Below are 20,241 nucleotides of genomic sequence, written 5' to 3'. Positions count from 1 at the left end.
TGTAGCCTGTTGCCGTGTTTTGCTCGACTTTACTAAAGACGCTATTCGAAACCTCTGTGTGTCCTGCGCCTGATTCTACACCACCTCTACACTCAACCCTGACATTTCAGCAGTTTAATTAAATGTGTTCAGTGTGTGTAAGTGAACCACGCCTGCAAAGCCTGTTATGCACCTTCATAAGGTACGTCTGAATACCAACTACTGAGAAGTGCGTCGGAAAGTCGTGCGTAGGAAAGGTGTGCCTAGGAAATGCATTTCCTATGTGTGAATCAAGCCCTACATTACTGAGGTTACCACGACAACCCCAATGACGTCCCCTTATGATCTCTCTCTCTCTCTCTCTCTCTCTCTCTCTCTCTCTCTCTCTCACTCGCTAGAGAGTAGAGATTTAGAAACATGAAATAAACCAACTGGCCTGTTGTATGCATAGTGGTTTTTGAACAAAGTATGAAAATAAGATTTTCTTGATTTCACTTTATTAGATATTGTTGAAATCTGAGTAATTTATACACCAACAATGACTTAGCAAATCATGAAACATCATATGCAGCACAAGCATGAAACCAAAGAAATTATAATAATCGATGTAGCTTAAAGCGGCAATCAGCAATTGAAACAATAAAGTGTGTTTCGGGTAAAAACCTGAGAGATGGGGCTGGAGAAATGTAACCACTTTCAAATTCATAGACAGAGCTATGGATGCAAGGGACTGACCATCCATGATATCAAAATTATACTTTTGATGTTTTAAGTGCTATATAATGTTTGTTTACATTTAATTTGTTTACAAACATTGGAATAAAACCAGCTTATAATTTGGGTTCTTTGATGGGGTATGACAGTTGAACTAAGCTCATGAGACATTTGTAAGTTATATTCTTCAAGAATCAATTGGTACATATAATTAATTTATAAGTCTTAAAATGGATGTAACAACTGCAGATTTCCCATTTAATATGGGAATGTTTTATCATCAAATACAGGTCAACATCAAGGACAGTTTCAATGAATCAATAAAATCTTACATATCTCAATTTTGTAAATAATCTACAAGTATTACAAAGTTAAAATAAATGAATTATTATGTATTGAAAGACAGTAATGGTGGGCACCAATATCTATAATTCAATATGATATCAATATGAGCAAGGCCTTATCCTTGCTGTTAACCTTACTGTATGTAAAAGACCATACATCACTGTTCCTACAGGAACAATACCTTCTCATACTTAACTGCCTGCTGATGGCCATCAACAGGCTTCACATTGTAATAAAACTGCTTGGTTAGGTTAGAGAATATTAAACTGATATCGATATAGATGTTCCATATCAGTGCCCATCACTACTTAACAGCATGTTAAAAGTACATAACAAAAGACAGTAAATAAATGGGATTAAACTACTTTACATTATAACCATGATTACAGAGATGCTTTAACACATCAGGTATGAGAGCCATGTTGTACAGATGTACTGGCTCACCCTTCCTTTATGTGAAGTAAAACTCTTACAATAATTAACTTAATAACTTTAATGAATGATTTAGTCATTTGGTGGTTAAATGCAGTATGCAGTGACCAAATGAGGGTAAAGGTCAAACCATATCAGATAAAGAATAAATCAAACGTAAATCGATAATCATTTTGGTCCTTCAGGGCTTATTTACAGACACTAACCCTGTAGTTAATTGTTGTTTTCCCTCTTGGTTACAAGCTGTGACACCCCTCCTCCTATAGCTGCTGCTGCTACTGCTACTATCACTGTCCCTACAACTGCAGCCTGTACTGGGGCTGCAATAAGAACTTTTGTTGGGGCTTTATTAAGACCTACTCCTACTGCTGTAATGGATCCAACTGTTATAGCTCCTTGTTTACCCAACTCTATCAACTGACTGTTCCTGATCTCTGTCTGAGCCTTCTCATACATCTTATTGGTGTAGTATCCGTTGATCTTCACCATCTCCTCTATCTTCTCCAGCAGCTCTCTGACCTGAGTACGGTCTCCAAGCTCTCTGTTGTTGAAGGCATGATATCTGCCTCCACAGACTCTGACCAGTGTCTGAAGCTCCGGACTCTCGTTCAGAAACTCCTCTACTGATGTGTCATCCAGCTGATCTACACCAGTGAATAATACTATAGTGTAGTTTGAGGCCTGTTTTCCAAAGTTGTCCAGGATGTACTTCACTGCTTTTCTTTCCTCCTCTGTGTATCTACCCAGCTTGATCACCAGCAGGAACACATGGGGTCCTGGGACTGACATCTTGATGCATCTCTCTATTTCTGCTTTATCTGGTCCCCGAATCTGTTTCCTTATTTTCTCAATAAAATCTGTTTCTGTCAATAATATGTCACAGACCCCAGGAGTGTCGATGACGTCAATCTTCTTCCCATACACCACTACACTTTGTTTCTCACACATTTCAGTCACTGGCTTTGGACTTGACTTAGAATGGAACCCCTTTTTCCCCAGGATGGTGTTTCCTGTTGAACTCTTCCCTGATCCAGTCTTCCCCACCATAACTATCCTCAGATCAGCTGGATGCACTAAACCTGTGAAAAAACAAAATGTTTCAGTTACTAAATTCATTAAATTAGATTCAAAGTCACATCATTATCAGTTACTAATAATGTCAAATCAAATCAAATATTATTGGTCACATTTAGCAGATGTTATTGCTGGTGCAGTGAAATGCTTGTGTTCCTAGCTCCAACAGTGCAGTAGTATCTAACAATTCACAACCATACACACAAATCTAAAAGTAAAATAATGGAATTAAGAAATATATAAATATATGACGTATACGCAGTGAGTCAGGAAGCAGGTGCAGAAAGAGCGTTTAATAATCATCAAGGCAGTTGAACAAAACAGAAGTAGTGTACTGAACATGAAAACAAACGAATACTGCTTGATGACTGAGGCAGTCATGGGTGAACAAGGAGTACAGGAGGGGGCTGAGCACGCACCCTTGTGGGGCCCCAGTGTTGAGGATCAGCGTAGTGGAGATGTTGTTTCCTACCTTCACCCCCTGGGGGCGGCCCGTCAGGAAGTCCAGGATCCAGTTGCACAGGGCGGGGTTCAGACCCAGGGCCCCGAGCTTAATAATGAGCTTGGAGGGTACTATGGTGTTGAATGCTGAGCTATAGTAAATTAACAGCATTCTTACATAGGTATTCCTCTTGTCCAGATGGGATAGGGCGGTGTGCAGTGTGATGGCTATTGCATTGTCTGTGGATCTATTGGGGCGGTATGCAAATTGAAGTGGGTCTAGGGTGTCAGGTAAGCTGGAGGTGATATGATCCTTAACTAGCCTCTCAAAGCACTTCATGAAGCCAGAAGCGAGTGCTGCGGGGCGATGTCACTTACTAAATCCATTAAATTAGATTCAGAGTGACATAAGCAAATTACAGTTGGCCCAGAAGAAAGAAACAGGTATGTTCCTTAAATGTACACAGAGAGCTAACATCAATGACATGCATGTCAATCTCTCCTGGCACAAAGTAGAGGAGAGATTGATTGAATCACAACTGGTCTTTGTATTGACATGTTAAAGGTACTGAGCTGTCTGTTCAAACGACTAGCGCACAGCTCAGACACCCATACATACCCCACAAGACATGCAACCAGAGGTCTCTTCACAGTCCCCAAGTCCAGGACAGTCTCCGTGAAACTCACAGTACTATACAGAACCATGACTACATGGAACTCTATTCCACATCAAGTAACTCAGTCAAGCAGTAAAATCAGATTTAAAAAACAGATAAAACCACACCTTACGGAACAACGCGGACACACGCATACACAGACACATGCTAGCACACACGCTCTACGCACATGTACATTTTAATATTGCTGGATGGTGGCATAGTCTTAGGGTGTTTACACACTTAGTGCCTTTCAGCCAATGTTTGTGAACTCATCGCAGTTCGATAAATTTTTTGTGCATTTCATACACTTCAAAGGAACTCAGACCCTCAATAGAGTGAACTGTGTGAACCCAAAGCTCCCCAGGTTCCCTTGTCATTATTCCCGCACCACACACTAGACTACTGCAACACTGTTTCCCCTGCGGTAACCCCTCACATTGGTGCCACAAAAGAGAGAAGATGATGATGTGCAGGTTCGCGGACAGAAATGTGTTCTGTTTTTGGATATTGATTAGCGATTGTCAAGGACGCAGAAAAATTCAAAAAATGTCTTGAGTTTTAAATTCAGATTATTTGTTTGCGATATGTGATCTATAGGCTGAGAGGGCTTCATAAACTGTTTATTGATTGTGGGGTTTGACTAGTGTGAGAAGACAATATATTTGGTGAGAATCACAATATAGGGTACAAAACCTATTTTAGCTCTTAAAGGGGCAGCATAATTTATTCTGCAGTTATTCTATTGATATAATATAATACAATAATAATAATAAATAATATGCCATTTAGCAGACGCTTTTATCCAAAGCGACTTACAGTCATGCGGGCATACATTAATATTTATTTTTTTTGTGTGTATGGGTGGTCCCGGGGATCGAACCCACTACCTTGGCGTTACAAGTGCCGTGCGCTACCAGCTGAGCTACAGAGGACCACATTTATTCTGTTACCGATCAAATGTACATGTTCATAATATCTTCTGACTACAATTATTATTTATAATATTTTAACTAAATTCAATCTATTAGCTTCCAAAATGTACAGTGGGGAGAACAAGTATTTGATACACTGCCGATTTTGCAGGTTTTCCTACTTACAAAGCATGTAGAGGTCTGTAATTTATCATAGGTACACTTCAACTGTGAGAGACAGAATCTAAAACAAAAATCCAGAAATTCACATTGTATGATTTTTAAGTAATTAATTTGCATTTTATTGCATGACATAAGTATTTGATCACCTACCAACCAGTAAGAATTCCGGCTCTCACAGACCTGTTAGTTTTCTTTAAGAAGCCCTCCTGTTCTCCACTCATTACCTGTATTAACTGCACCTGTTTGAACTCGTTACCTGTATAAAAGACACCTGTCCACACACTCAATCAAACAGACTCCAACCTCTCCACAATGGCCAAGACCAGAGAGCTGTGTAAGGACATCAGGGATAAAATTGTAGACCTGCACAAGGCTGGAATGGGCTACAGGACAATAGGCAAGCAGCTTGGTGAGAAGGCAACAACTGTTGGCGCAATTATTAGAAAATGGAAGAAGTTCAAGATGACGGTCAATCACCCACGGTCTAGGGCTCCATGCAAGATCTCACCTCGTGGGGCATCAATGATCATGAGGAAGGTGAGGGATCAGCCCAGAACTACTCGGCAGGACCTGGTGAATGACCTGAAGAGAGCTGGGACCACAGTCTCAAAGAAAACCATTAGTAACAAACTACGCCGTCATGGATTTAAATCCTGCAGCGCACGCAAGGTCCCCCTGCTCAAGCCAGCGCATGTCCAGGCCTGTCTGAAGTTTGCCAATGACCATCTGGATGATCCAGAGGAGGAATGGGAGAAGGTCATGTGGTCTGATGAGACAAAAATAGAGCTTTTTGGTCTAAACTCCACTCGCCGTGTTTGGAGGAAGAAGAAGGATGAGTACAACCCCAAGAACACCACCCCAACCGTGAAGCATGGAGGTGGAAACATCATTCTTTGGGGATACTTTTCTGCAAAGGGGACAGGACGACTGCACCGTATTGAGGGGAGGATGGATGGGGCTATGAATCGCGAGATCTTGGCCAACAACCTCCTTCCCTCAGTAAGAGCATTGAAGATGGGTCGTGGCTGGGTCTTCCAGCATGACAACGACCCGAAACACACAGCCAGGGCAACTAAGGAGTGGCTCCGTAAGAAGCATCTCAAGGTCCTGGAGTGGCCTAGCCAGTCTCCAGACCTGAACCCAATAGAAAATCTTTGGAGGGAGCTGAAAGTCCGTATTGCCCAGCGACAGCCCCAAAACCTGAAGGATCTGGAGAAGGTCTGTATGGAGGAGTGGGTCAAAATCCCTGCTGCAGTGTGTGCAAACCTGGTCAACCTAATCTCTGTAATTGCAAACAAAGGTTTCTGTACCAAATATTAAGTTCTGCTTTTGTGATGTATCAAATACTTATGTCATGCAATAAAATGCAAATTAATTACTTAAAAATCAGACATTGATTTTCTGGATTTTTGTTTTAGATTCCGTCTCTCACAGTTGAAGTGTACCTATGATAAAAAATTACAGACCTCTACATGCTTTGTAAGTAGGAAAACCTGCAAAATCGGCAGTGTATCAAATACTTGTTCTCCCCACTGTAAGTAGGTATATCTAGCTGTCCGATAACACATTCTGATTGAATGGCTTGTCCTGCACTTTTGTAAAAACCCAGAGTGCATGTTGGAAAAAGATATTGGTACCTTACTAAACATAGCAATGTGAATGCAAAGAGGTTCAAAAAATAGAGTCAGAATTGTTTGAATTACAAACTATTAAAAGCTATCTATGAAAAGCTCACCCTCTAACGAACATGCACGTGCAACATGTTTTGACATCAGCAAACCACTTGCCCACACAACACCATTCACGTGGTCTGTGGTTCAGAGGCCAGTAGGACATACTACCAAATTCTCTAGAACTACACTTGCTGCACTGTGTTAAAAAAATGACAGCTAGCATCTGTTGTCTTTCTCTCGTCCAACAGTGTTTGTCATCCTGTCCGTGTTGCTGAAGCATTTCTGACTTAAAAGTTGTTACCGAAATCAGTCATTTGTTTAAGAAAAACATTCCCTATTCCCTCTTTACGTGACACATGTATGCATCGCATGCACATAATCAATGGGGCCTGAAAATAGCCTATCATAATCGCATCAATAAATCGGTTGTAACAAAATCGGAACACCACAACACGTGTGACAGCAAAATGGATGCGGAGGACGAGAAAATAAATTGAAATGGGGGAATGTTTACTGGTTGCTCAGGAGGGAAAGGGGAAGTCAGATGTCTGAAAGAAATTGTAGTTAGTTGTAGAGATCATGAAAAAGGAGGAAGGTAAGACGCTGCAAACCGGTGCTGTTAGATTACAATGAAAACAAAATCAGACCATTTGGAACAGTGTAAACAACACTAAATAAATTAAGCATACCTTTTTTGTAAAGCCTTTATTACAGCAAAGACTAAAAACAGTTGGATGCGTTCAAATCAAATCAAATCAAATTTTATTGGCCACATGCGCCGAATACAACAGGTTTAGACATTACAGTGAAATGCTTACTTACAGCCCTTAACCAACAGTGTGTTTATTTTTAACAAAAAAGTAAAAATAAAACAACAACAAAAAAAGTGTTGAGAAAAAAGAGCAGAAGTAAAATAAAATAACAGTAGGGAGGCTGTATATACAGGGGGGTACCGGTGCAGAGTCAATGTGCGGGGGCACCGGCTAGTTGAGGTAGTTGAAGTAATATGTACATGTGGGCAGAGTTAAAGTGACTATGCATAAATAATTAACAGAGTAGCAGCAGCGTAAAAGGATGGGGTGGGGGGGCAGTGCAAATAGTCCGGGTAGCCATGATTAGCTGTTGAGGAGTCTTATGGCTTGGGGGTAGAAGCTGTTGAGAAGTCTTTTGGACCTAGACTTGGCACTCTGGTACCGCTTGCCGTGCGGTAGCAGAGAGAACAGTCTATGACTAGGGTGGCTGGAGTCTTTGACAATTTTGAGGGCTTTTCTCTGACACCGCCTGGTATAGAGGTCCTGGATGGCAGGAAGCGTGGCCCCAGTGATGTACTGGGCCATACGCACTACCCTCTGTAGTGCCTTGCGGTCGGAGGCCAAGCAGTTGCCATACCAGGCAGTGATGCCACCAGTCAGGATGCTCTCGATGGTGCAGCTGTATAATGTTTTGAGGATCTGAGGACCCATGCCAAATCTTTTCAGTCTCCTGAGGGGGAATAGGCTTTGTCGTGCCCTCTTCACGACTATCTTGGTGTGTTTGGACCATGATAGTTCGTTGGTGATGTGGACACCAAGGAACTTGAAGCTCTCAACCTGTTCCACTACAGCCCCGTTGATGAGAATGGGGGCGTGCTCAGTCCTCTTTTTTTCCTGTAGTCCACAATCATCTCCTTTGTCTTGGTCACGTTGAGGGGAGAGGTTGTTGTCCTGGCACCTAACGGCCAGGTCTCTGACCTCCTCCCTATAGGCTGTCTCATCGTTGTCGGTGATCAGGCCTACCACTGTTGTGTCGTCGGCAAACTTAATGATGGTGTTGGAGTCGTGCCTGGCCGTGCAGTCATGGGTGAACAGGGAGTACAGGAGGGGACTGAGCACGCACCCCTGAGGGGCCCCCGTGTTGAGGATCAGTGTGGCAGATGTGTTGTTACCTACCCTTACCACTTGGGGGTGGCCCGTCAGGAAGTCCAGGATCCAGTTGCAGAGGGAGGTGTTTAGTCCCAGGATCCTTAGCTTAGTGATGAGCTTTGAGGGCACTATGGTGTTGAATGCTGAGCTGTAGTCAATGAATAGCATTCTCACGTAGGTGTTCCTCTTGTCCAGGAGGGAAAGGGCAGTGTGGAGTGCAATAGAGATTGCATCATCTGTGGATCTGTTGGGGCGGTATGCAAATTGGAGTGGGTCTAGGGTTTCTGGGATAATGCTGTTGATGTGAGCCATGACCAGCCTTTCAAAGCACTTCATGGCTACAGACGTCAGTGCTAAGGGTCGGTATTCATTTAGGCAGGTTCTCTTAGAGTCCTTGGGCACGGGGACTATGGTGGTCTGCTTGAAACATGTTGGTATTACAGACTCAGTCAGGGACATGTTGAAAATGTCAGTGAAGACACTTGCCAGTTGGTCAGCACATGCTCGCAGTACACATCCTGGTAATCCGTCTGGCCCTGCGGCTTTGTGAATGTTGACCTGCTTAAAAGTCTTACTCACATCGGCTACGGAGAGCGTGATCACATAGTCATCCGGAACAGCTGGTGCTCTCATGCATGCTTCAGTGTTGCTTGCCTCGAAGTGAGCAAAGAAGTGGTTTAGCTCGTCTGGAAGTCTTGTGTCACTGGGCAGCTCGTGGCTGTGCTTCCCTTTGTAGTCTGTAATAGTTTTCAAGCCCTGCCACATCCGACGAGCATCAGAGCCAGTGTAGTACGATACAATCTTAGTCCTGTATTGACTCTTTGCCTGTTTGATGGTTCGTCGGAGGGCATAGCGGGATTTCTTATAAGCGTCCGGGTTAGAGTCCCGCTCCTTGAAAGCGGCAGCTCTACCCTTTAGCTCAGTGCGGATGTTTCCTGTAATCCATGGCTTCTGGTTGGGGTATGTACGTACGGTCACTGTGGGGACGACATCATCGATGCACTTATTGATGAAGCCAGTGACTGATGTGGTGTACTCCTCAATGCTATCTGAAGAATCCCGGAACATGTTCCAGTCTGTGCTAGCAAAACAGTCCTGTAGCTTAGCATCTTTGTCATCTGACCACTTTTTTATTAACCGAGTCACTGGTGCTTCCTGCTTTAGTTTTTGCTTATAAGCAGGAATCAGGAGGATAGAGTTATGGTCAGATTTGCCAAATGGAGGGCGAGGGAGAGCTTTGTATGTGTCTCAGTGTGTGGAGTAAAGGTGGTCTAGAGTTTTTTTTCCTCTGGTTGCACATTTAACATGATGGTAGAAATTAGGTAGAACGGATTTAAGTTTCCCTGCATTAAAGTCCCCGGCCACTAGGAGCGCTGCATCTGGATGAGCATTTTCCTGTTGATATATGGCCTTATACAGCTCATTCAGTGCAATCTTAATGCCAGCATTGGTTTGTGGTGGTAAATAGACAGCTATGAAAAATATAGATGAAAACCCTCTTGGTAAATAGTGTGGTCTACAGCTTATCATAAGATACTCTACCTCAGGCGAGCAAAACCTCGAGACTTCCTTAGTATCTGATTTTGTGCACCAGCTGTTGTTTACAAATATACACAGACCGCCACCCCTTGTCTTACCAGAGTCAGCCGTTCTATCCTGCCGATGTAGCGTATAGCCCGCTAGCTGTATGCTGTCCATGTCGTCGTTCAGCCACGACTCGGTGAAACATAAGATATTACAGTTTTTAATGTCCCGTTGGTAGGATAACCGTAATCTTAGGTCATCCAATTTGTTCTCCAATGATTGAAGATTGGCTAATAGGATTGATGGTAGCGGCAGTTTACTCGCTCGCCGTCGGATCTTTACAAGGCACCCCGACCTATGTCCATGATATCTCCGTCTCTTCCTCATGCGAATGACGGGGATTTGGGCCTTCTCGGGTGTCTGTAGGATATCCTTCGCGGCCGCCTCGTTGAAGAAAAAATCTTCGTCCAATACGAGGTGAGTAATCGCTGTCCTGATATCCAGAAGCTCTTTTTGGTTATAAGAGACGATGGCAGAAACATTATGTACAAAATAAATTACAAATAACGCGGAAAAACACACATAATAGTAAAATTGGTTAGAGGGCTGTAAAACGGCAGCCATCTTCTCCATCTTCTCCGGCACTGTTCTGGATTCGTGAATGCAATTGCCAAAATTAAAATATTTGAATGACTAGTATGCTGTGTGATGACATGAACGAATGAATGATTGATACAGTAGCCTGTACACTGAGTATACAAAATATTAAGAACACTTGCCCTTTCCATGACAGACTGACCAGGTGAAAACCAGGTGAAAGATATGATCCCTTATAATTGTCACTTGTTAAATCCACTTCAATCAGTGTAGATGAAGGGGAGGAGACAGGTTAAAGAATGATTTTTAAGCCTTGAGACAACTGAGACATGGATTGTGTATTTGTGCCATTCAGAGGATGGATGGGCATTACAAAAGATTTAAGTGCCTTTCAAACGTGGTATGGTAGCAGGTTCGAGGTGCACCGGTTTGAGTGTGTCAAGAACTGCAACGCTGCTGGGTTTTTCACACTCAACCGTTTCCTGTGTGTATCAAGAATGGCCCACCACCAAAAGAACATCCAGACAACTTAAAACAACTGTGGGAAGCATTGGAGTCAGCATCCCTGTGGAATGCTTTTGACACCTTGTAGAGTCCATTGAGGCTGTTCTGACTGCGAAAGTGGGTGCAACTCAATATTAGGAAGGTGTTTCTCATCTGTTCCTCAACTCAGTGTATATTGAAATATAGGCCTAAGTAAGTTACGCTAAATAGGACGCACTCTTAGGCCTACAGCTCGATGGTGGTTATACAAGGCTGCTATACTAAGCCTACTAATAACATTGTCCTTTAGACAGAGTGAGATAATCCACCGAAAGGAAAACTCTTCTAAATGCTTTTCTAAATCATCCATACACTTTATATCTACATAAATAAGACAGATCCTGCTTCTGTTGCCTGTGTGAGTGTTTGTTTAACCTCTAAAAGTCTAAGCTGTTGGGTGGGGGATTTCAGTAATTAATAGCCTACAAAACGTTTTTTTCTGAACAAATTGATTTTGTATACTGAACAAAAATATAATCGCAACATGCAACAATTTCAGCGATTTTACTGAGTTACATTTCATATAAGGAATTTAGTCAATTGAAATTAAATCATTACACCCTAATTTATGGATTTCACATGACTGGGCAGGGGCACAGCCAAGGGTGGGCCTGGGAGGGCATAGGCCCACCCACTTAGGCCCAGTCACTCAGAATGAGTATTTTCCCACAAAAGGGCTTTATTACAGACAGAAATATTCCTCAGTTTCATCAGCTGTCCGGTTTCAGATGATCCTGCAGGTGAAGAAGCCGGATATGGAGGTCCTGGGCTGGCGTGGTTACACGTGGTCTGCGGTTGTGAGGCCATTTGGATGTTCTGCCAAATTCTCTAAGATGACATTGGAGGCGGCTTTTGGTAGAGAAATTAACATTCAATTCTCTGGCAACAGCTCTGGTGGACATTCCTGCAGTCAGCATTCCAATTGCACGCTCCTTGAAAACTTGAGACATCTGAGGCATTGTGTTGTGTGGCAAAACTGCACATTTTAGAGTGGCCTTTTTTTGTCCCCAGCACAAGGTGCACCTGTGTAATGATCATGCTGTTTAATCAGCTTCTTGATATGCCACAACTGTCAGGTGGATGGATTATCTTGGCAAATGAAAAATGCTCACTAACAGGTATGTAAACAAATGTGTGCACAAAATTGGACAGAAATAAGATTCTTGTGCATATGGAACAATTTCGGGAATCTTTAATTTCAGCTCAGTTCTTGTGCTTACTTTGCTTCCAGAGGCAGTTTGGAACTCGGTAGTGAGTGTTGCAACCGAGGACAGACAACTCCACTAATTTGAAAGGGTGTCCACATACTTTTGGAGATGTAATGTATCCCTAGCTTAAATTTCCGGATTTTGATGGGGAATTTTTTAAAAACTTAAATTTAAATTGAAAATAATCTCTGACTGCAATGTCTTCCTAGCAGCAGACAGTTGCAGCAAACTCAAACTAAAATTGAAAAACAACCGCATTGCGTCGTTCCTAAGAACAGCCATTAGCCGTGGTATATTGGCCATATACTACAAATTCCAGAGTTGTCTTATTGCTATTATAAACTGGTTATGAACGCAGTTAGAACAGAACAAATAAATGTTGGCATTCAGGGCTCGAATCACGCAGTTTATAATTATGCCATATTGTGGTCTAGTCATTTCATCTCATTTCCTTTTATTTTATTTTATTTTCCATTCGACAGTGAAAGTTATTTGTTTTTACAAATTCCCTTGAACCATTTATTGTTTGTTATGACAAGTTTCTCTGGCATCGAGTAATTCAGTATGTAAGAGAGTATTCGACCACTTAGATGGAGAGTTGATTCATTGTTATTTAATGGTTACAGTACTAGATTCAATGACAGGCAGTACGGACGTAGCCCCTTGTCATCTGAATGACTTCCATAGAAAATCTCTCAGTTTATATAATGCTCTCCGAGCTACTTCTGTCCACAGTTGCCAACCATCATTGAGTGTAACTCATCTACTACAATAGGATCCCCATACATGGTATCGTGTGGCACCCTAGCCAGGCCATTACACCACGTACTCCTTCTAAGATTAGCACCAGTGGCCCCCAATCTATCTTGGCACGCCGACCTTCTGTCTCTCACCCGTGACATCAATAACACAAGGCGTGTCCTTGTCCTCTGTCACTCACATACATCTTATGAGTTTACAGACATTAATAAATCCTGTATCAAAAGTCGTTACATCATTGTTTTAGTGGTGTTGCTATTACATCTATATGGTGTTGCTGCTGGAAATGTGTTCACATTTGAATTTAGAAAGATTTGTGAATACATTTGTGAATAAACTTTCTTTCCGCTCTCATCTGACATTTTCCTTCTCTCTTCTTTGTGGATGTTCTTAGAAAAGCTTCGTTCTGTAGTTCATCAGCTCCAGTTCTTAATGAAACTCTGGTTAGTTGGAGGTGAAGACAAAGAATGATCTCAGATCTATAAACTATTCAGTCAGCTTTAATGTTACCTCAAACTAGTGACCACACCCTCTACTGTTGTTTTACCAGAACAGAGACGTTTCCGAGAAACGTGTGTGCGTGTGTGTGTGTGTGTGTGTGTGTGTGTGTGTGTGTGTGTGTGTGTGTGTGTGTTGGTTATGGCTTTCAGCGTAGTCACATGGTCTCAAACAACATGATGTGGTACTCGCAACTTCTCTAATACCAGAACATAGACGTTTCAGAGAAACGTGGGTGAGCACGTGCAATTATGCAGGTGTGCATACCTCTACTTAACTAAGGTCTAATCTCGTCACTGCCCCTGTGAACCACAGGCTGATTGCAATGTTGAGTAACATACACTCAAATGCATGGAAACACACTCACACAGACTGACAGACTCACAGACTCACACACAAACACACACACACACACACACACACACACACACACACAAGCACAATGAATGGGCTATGTCCCAGATCAGGGTTAAGTGCCCTCTAAATGGTAGTCTGTCAGGATCAGAGACATGAGGGTCAGAGACATGAGGGTCAGAGACATGATGATCAGAGACATGAGGATCAGAGACATGAGGATCAGAGACATGAGGGTCAGAGACATGAGGATCAGAGACATGAGGATCAGAGACATGATGATCAGAGACATGAGGGTCAGACCTATGGGGTCAGAGATAGTGGGAAGGTATTGAGAGGGCAGAGAAATTACAGTCAATACAACATATATTTACTGTTGAGTATGTTCAGTTAACTGCACAAAGGCAAACTGAAAGTTAAAAAATGTTTTTCACTTTGTGCCAACCACAGTAGTGTTTCAAAAGCCCCTACAACAACTATTCCCTTAGATACACCCAACCTACCACTACACCCACCCCACCTACCACTACACCCACCCCACCTACCACTACACCCACCCCACCTACCACTACACCCACCCCACCTACCACTACACCCACCCCACCTACCAATACACCCACCCCACCTACCACTACACCCACCCCACCTACCACTACACCCACCCCACCTACCACTACACCCACCCCACCTACCACTACACCCACCCCACCTACCACTACACCCACCCCACCTACCACTACACCCACCCCACCTACCACTACACCCACCCCACCTACCACTACACCCACCCCCACCTACCACTACACCCACCCCACCTACCACTACACCCACCCCACCTACCACTACACTTCAGAATAATCACAAAGGGAATGGACAAGTTCATATAGGGCATGAGGAAGACAATTAGGGAGAAAATTCTCTTCAGCTGGTTGTGCTAATAAGAGACAGTGTGGTAGACCGTACAGGATGTAACATTTACCTGGGTAATATTGACATAAGCTCAGAACCAGTTGTGTTTCAAACATGGTCCTGTTTTTTCAATTGCTGTACTGATCAATGGACAGTTCATTACCATATGTATCAAATTCCCCTTTCAAAACAGGCTGTCAATCTTCTGCTGATAACTGCAATTGTTTTATTCTATTGTCCAGCTTTTAACTAACCTGCTGGCATTCTCGAATGGAATGTGACTGGGTGAAGCAGGACCAATGGGTGAGGATATTTCACCAAGCCCCTTGTAGCTCAGTTGGTAGAGCATGGAGCTTGCAACGCCAGGGTTGTGGGTTTTATTCCCATGGGGGGCCAGTATGAGAAGAAAAAAAACAGCAGGCCAAATCCGGCCCATGACACAATTCTATCCAGACCGCTCAATGATTTGGGTTGCCAATTCATTTTTGGACCACTACAATACTACCCGCGATCTAATGCACTACAAGTCACAGCAAAAACTGCCATAGTGCTGCATGTCAAACGGCAGTGCATTGCCACACACAAACCATTCCTCCCAGACACACCCACACATGAGCCAGTCAATGTGCTGTATCATATCATCACTAATGGCACTGACTGAATCTTCTACCGGACCGTCCATGCCAAGGTTCGGTTCTTAAGAGCCATTGCTGTAGCCTACAGAAAATGTCATATTGGTTGTCAAAAGTTCTAAGATAAAGGATTCACCGCTGGGTATAAATCACTACTAAAGGACAATAGGACACACAAGCGCAGTATAAATGAGTCAACGGTTGAGTCATCTATTTTATGAAATTACAGCCTGTTGCGCTTGCATTGGTGAATTCAACTTCAATTGTGCTGCTTTCGTGTGTCCGGGTTACAGCACGCAGCGGACGGAAAGTGTAAAGACACATGCCACAGTCCTAGCTAGGCTACTGAAATGTTGCAGTCTGGCTTCGGTTTTTAAAGCTTGACAATGAATAGCCAAACATCAAAACCTGCAACAAAACACCACACAAAGGAGAAACATATAGGCATATTACAGCAACATTTGAGCAGTAGCCTAGGCTGGCTACTCAACTACAAGACATGTTGAATGCGATCCATGCAGTCTAAAAAATTTTTTAAATGGGTTTTAAGCTTAAACGTTACAACAACCTACAGATAGCTACATATTTTTATTTGGAGTTATTACATATTTTTTAATTAGCATCTGCAAGCATAATAGCAAAGGCTGGAAAATATTATTAATCTTTTATTTTGTTTTAATATGTTAAAATACTATATACAGCAGTAGACATTATAAAGGACCATCTTTTTTAATAATTAAAAAAATAATAATTACAAAACTATTTGGCTATGTCTGGCCCACGAATTCGTTGTGTTTTTTCAATATGGCCCATGGGCTGATTGAGTTTGACACACCTGCTATAATGTATGATAGAAATACAACGCAATTAAATTGTTGCCAGCAGCACAGTTACCATCACCAATGCTGTATATAACATGAAAACAGCCTAAACAGCTCTGCTGGGGCGAGTAAAATGGTCAGAGTGAGGTGTTCTCTCATTTGTGTCTGGAAGTAGCTAGCAAGCTAGCCAACTTTAGCCAGTTAGCTTGGCCACTTGACTGCTGTTGTGAGGTCAGAACATTTGGATCAACCCCACTCTTCTGCCAGAGTCTCCCAGTGTGCGCTCTCAATGCTCTGAGAGCAAAATGCTCTGAATTTACCCAAGGACAATCTGACAACGCTCTGAATTTCACTGAACACCCAGAGTGCACTCTGGCACGCCAGAGTGAATTTACAAACACACCCTTATTAAAACTTTTCAAAATGTTTTTGCAAATCACATTATACAATAAATACAAAACAATATGTACTCACTATACTCATAATCATCTGCCATACTTGTTTTTTGTGTACCGAACATTAGTGTACTGAAGTTTATCCCAGGAAAGGTATTTCTGTTCTCGTCTGCCTCACGGATGTCCAGGTGAAGTTGATTCAGGCTAAATGCTTCACTCTCTTGACTTGAAAAAGTGGGTTTCTGAAAAACAGGGATAACACAGCTTTGTCTCTTCCTGGATTAGCCTAAAGGTGTAGCCTGAAGTACACTCTACATTGTAGCTGGTGTTTATATAATGACTTCCTCTAGACTCACAGCCCTTCTCATCAGGAGGTGCATTTCCAGTAAAAGGTGTGGCAATGTAGCCTGTGTAACCTGATTCTATTTCTATGTGTGTACCAGTCTGTTTAGGTAACAAAATGGTTGATAGCACCTGGACACTAATGTGATCATAGAGTTCCAATATTTGCATAACCCTTCTGATTGGATGATGGCTGAGAGGGTTATCAAACAGGATCAAAATACTCTGATCTCTTCCAGCTCATTCACTCATTAATTATATAATGTTCATATTTTAAGATTACAGAAAGGCCCGTCTGTTTGGCAATGACACAGATTTAAAGATAACCTCATTCAGCTTTTTTGTCTGCCTCACAGATGACCAGGTGAAGTTGACTGATGCTTACAAGCTGCTGTCTTTAAGAAGAGAGTTTGTATTGCAGGAGGTACATGTGGGCATCGTCCCTAATGACACCCTATTCACTTTAGAGTGAACAAAGGCCCTGGTCAAAAGTAGTGCACCATAAAGGGAATATGGTGCCATTTGTGAAGCTTACAACATGTGCTGATGTCTTTCCTCATTCCTCTTTAGATACCTATCTTATCTTTTACCACAGGTGTATGAATGTCTGCTGTGTTTTGAAGCCATCAACATGTCTGAGCATGTATCCTAACAGAGAAAGAGAAACTGTAAATACCTGACACTTTGCCCAGGACCGAGTTTGGAAAACCCCCTGTTATTTCAGGTCAGGCTCACTGTAGTAGTAATAGAGAACAAGACTATGGCCTGAATTCATTTCAAGGTGTGTTATAGAGCAGGGTTGCTGATCTATAAGAGCGTCTGCTAAATGACTAAAATGTAAAATGTAAATGTAGATGTAAACTTGAGAGAAACCGAAACGAAATGCCAAGAGTGTGCAAAGCTGTCATCAAGGCAAAGGGTGGCTACTTTGAAGAATCTAACATCTAAAATACATTTTGATTTGTTTAACACTTTTTTGGTTACTACATGATTCCATGTGTTATTTCATAGTTTTGATGTCTTCACTATTATTCTACAATGTAGAAAATAGTAAAAATAAAGAAAAACCCTTGAATGAGTAGGTGTGTCCAAACTTTTTGACTGGTACTGTATATCCCTACAAACCCACTACCCATAATACATACACCACAAAAACATACATTCCCAATCAATACGTACTATATATCCCCACTAAATACACCCCCACTAAAAAAAAATATGGTCAACACCGGGGCTGCGTTCAGAAAACGGTTATGATTTGAGTTGAGGAACGTTGTAACTATGGTGATGAGAGGGTTATTGTGTACAGTGCAGCAGGAGTTTTGTGTTAACATTTTCCATGGTCACACCCTGCCACGGCCACCCTGCCACACGGCTAACATATCTATAACATTGCAAATGGTTTTGAAATAACTGTTATATCATTCAGTATGTACCATTGCCATACATAGCAAAACGTTAAGACCAACTGAACTCACCACTGGTGTTTTAAAAGCCAAACATCTCCTTAGTGCATTCAAATTGACTGGCCTCCAGCTATTCTGGTGAAGAATAAAACCTCCCTAGTACTGTTGTGGCTAGACTGCTGAAATCTGCCCATCTCCAGTGAAACAGTAGTAAGATACTTGACATTCATCTACCTTTATTTAAGCTATGCCTGCTGCCACCTTTAGTACTAATCCTATACTGGCTGCTATACCACCCGTAATAGCAGTTAGAAGTACCCTGACTGTTAAACACTTTAAATCTCTGAATCGCTGAAGTTTTGTGTGCAGCTGTATGCTTTATTTTTGTCGTGGTAGATGACATGTACCCCTCTGGGAAGAGCATGGAAACTACATCAATGGCAGTTTTTATTTTAAGAGCTATATCAACTATTTTTTCTGCTACTCCTAGAAAATATATATTTTCTTCTCTCTTCTTCCGCTCCTCCTCCCGTTTCCTCCTCTCCTCCTCCTGTCTCTTCCTCTCCTCCCCCTGTCTCCTCTCTGATCTTTCTCTGAGTCTCTGAGTCATAGTCAGCACTGGTATAGTGTTTCCCTCCATTGTACTCCACCATCTCCTCAATCTTCTCCAGCAGCTCTGTAACCTGAGTGATGTCTCTTCTCTTGTCATTGATTAGGGAGTGATATCTTACATTTACATTTATATTTTAGTCATTTAGCAGACGCTCTTATCCAGAGCGACTTACATACGTGCATACATTTTTTAATTTTTTTTCATACCCCCCGTGGGAATCGAACCCACAACTGAGCTACATCCCTGCAGGCCATTCCCTCCCCTACCCTGGACGACGCTGGGCAAATTGTGCACCGCCCCATGGGCCTCCCGGTCGCGGACGGCTACGACAGAGCCTGGATTCGAACTAGGATCTCTAGTGGCACAGCTAGCACTGCGATGCAGTGCCTTAGACCACTGCGCCACAGCTGGTGACAAGCCGCCGTAGCTCTGGGCTCTGTTTTAGAAACTCCTCCACTGATTTCCCCTCCAGTTGATCTCCATGTGTGAACAGCAAGATGGTGTACATTGAGGCTTCTTCTCCAAAGTTCTCCTGGATCCACTTCACAGTGTTCCTCTCCTCCTCTGTGAACCTCCCCAGTCTGATCACTAGCAGGAACACATGGGGTCCTGGGACTGACATGTAGATGGCCTTTTCTATTTCATTATTCATTTCCGTATCAGTTTTGTGTCAAAGAGTCCTGGTTTGTCAATCACATTGATCTTCTTTCCAGCCACCTGTCTACTATGTTTCATACAGTGTGAGGTAACAGACTTGGGGGAGAGTTCTTCTTTAAACCCCTCTCTCCCCAGGATGGTGTTTCCTGTTGCACTCTTCCCTGATCCAGTCTTCCCTACCAGAACTATCCTCAGGTCAGAGGGATGCCCTGAATCTGTGAAAACAGACAAGACGTGCTTGAGTTTATAGCGAGTGTCTTGATAAAAGGCTACTGAAAACGGTGTTTGTGTGTACGTGGATGCATGTGTGTGTACCTTGGCATTGACCAGTGAAGAGTGTCAACAGCAACAGAATCTTCAGAGTCCCTCCTCTTCCTCGTTCCATCTCTGTTACAGCGGCCAATCAAAACATAGAAACAGACGATGACCTCATTACAAAAAACAAAGTCCACATTTCTTCAATGACTCATCTAATAGTTTTTGGCTGAGTTCCAAAGTTTACAGATGAGGATAAACTAAACTAGAATTTCTTCTCAGCTATTTGACTTTCAAACATCCTAAATGATAGAAGGAGTAATGAATGCTATGTGGTGTAACTGTTGTAAAACACAATACATTTCCTAACAACATAGCTCATTGATTGGTGCCACACTTTTCCCCTAGCCCTATAG

At 42.5% G+C, this 20,241-nt stretch overlaps 1 protein-coding gene and 1 pseudogene across 1 annotated transcript; both read right to left on the bottom strand.

The window, feature by feature from the left end:
• Positions 1-843: 843 nt before the first annotated feature.
• On the bottom strand, positions 844-16,815 carry LOC121553995 (GTPase IMAP family member 4-like). The gene is made up of 2 exons (XM_041867417.2): positions 16,632-16,815; positions 844-2,549 (listed from the first exon to the last, which is right to left on the bottom strand). Exons 1-2 carry the CDS (start codon positions 16,675-16,677, stop codon positions 1,684-1,686), a joined length of 912 nt encoding a protein of 303 aa, XP_041723351.1. The 5' UTR covers positions 16,678-16,815; the 3' UTR covers positions 844-1,683.
• Positions 16,816-18,875: 2,060 nt separating this feature from the next.
• On the bottom strand, positions 18,876-19,955 carry LOC121553899 (annotated as a pseudogene).
• Between the last annotated feature and the right edge of the window lie 286 nt (positions 19,956-20,241).

The sequence above is a fragment of the Coregonus clupeaformis genome, chromosome 38 (assembly GCF_020615455.1).
Source record: "Coregonus clupeaformis isolate EN_2021a chromosome 38, ASM2061545v1, whole genome shotgun sequence".
NCBI lineage: Eukaryota > Metazoa > Chordata > Actinopteri > Salmoniformes > Salmonidae > Coregonus > Coregonus clupeaformis.
This window is presented reverse-complemented; position numbering and strand designations above follow the sequence as displayed.

Coding starts and splice junctions, on each gene's coding strand:
- LOC121553995 (XM_041867417.2), bottom strand. CDS start 16,677: ATGTTCGGTACACAAAAAACAAGTATGGCAGATGATTATGAGTATA. Junction 2,550..16,631: donor GGCAGATGATTATGAGTATA/GTGAGTACATAT, acceptor GTTTTTTCACAG/GTTTAGTGCATCCAGCTGAT.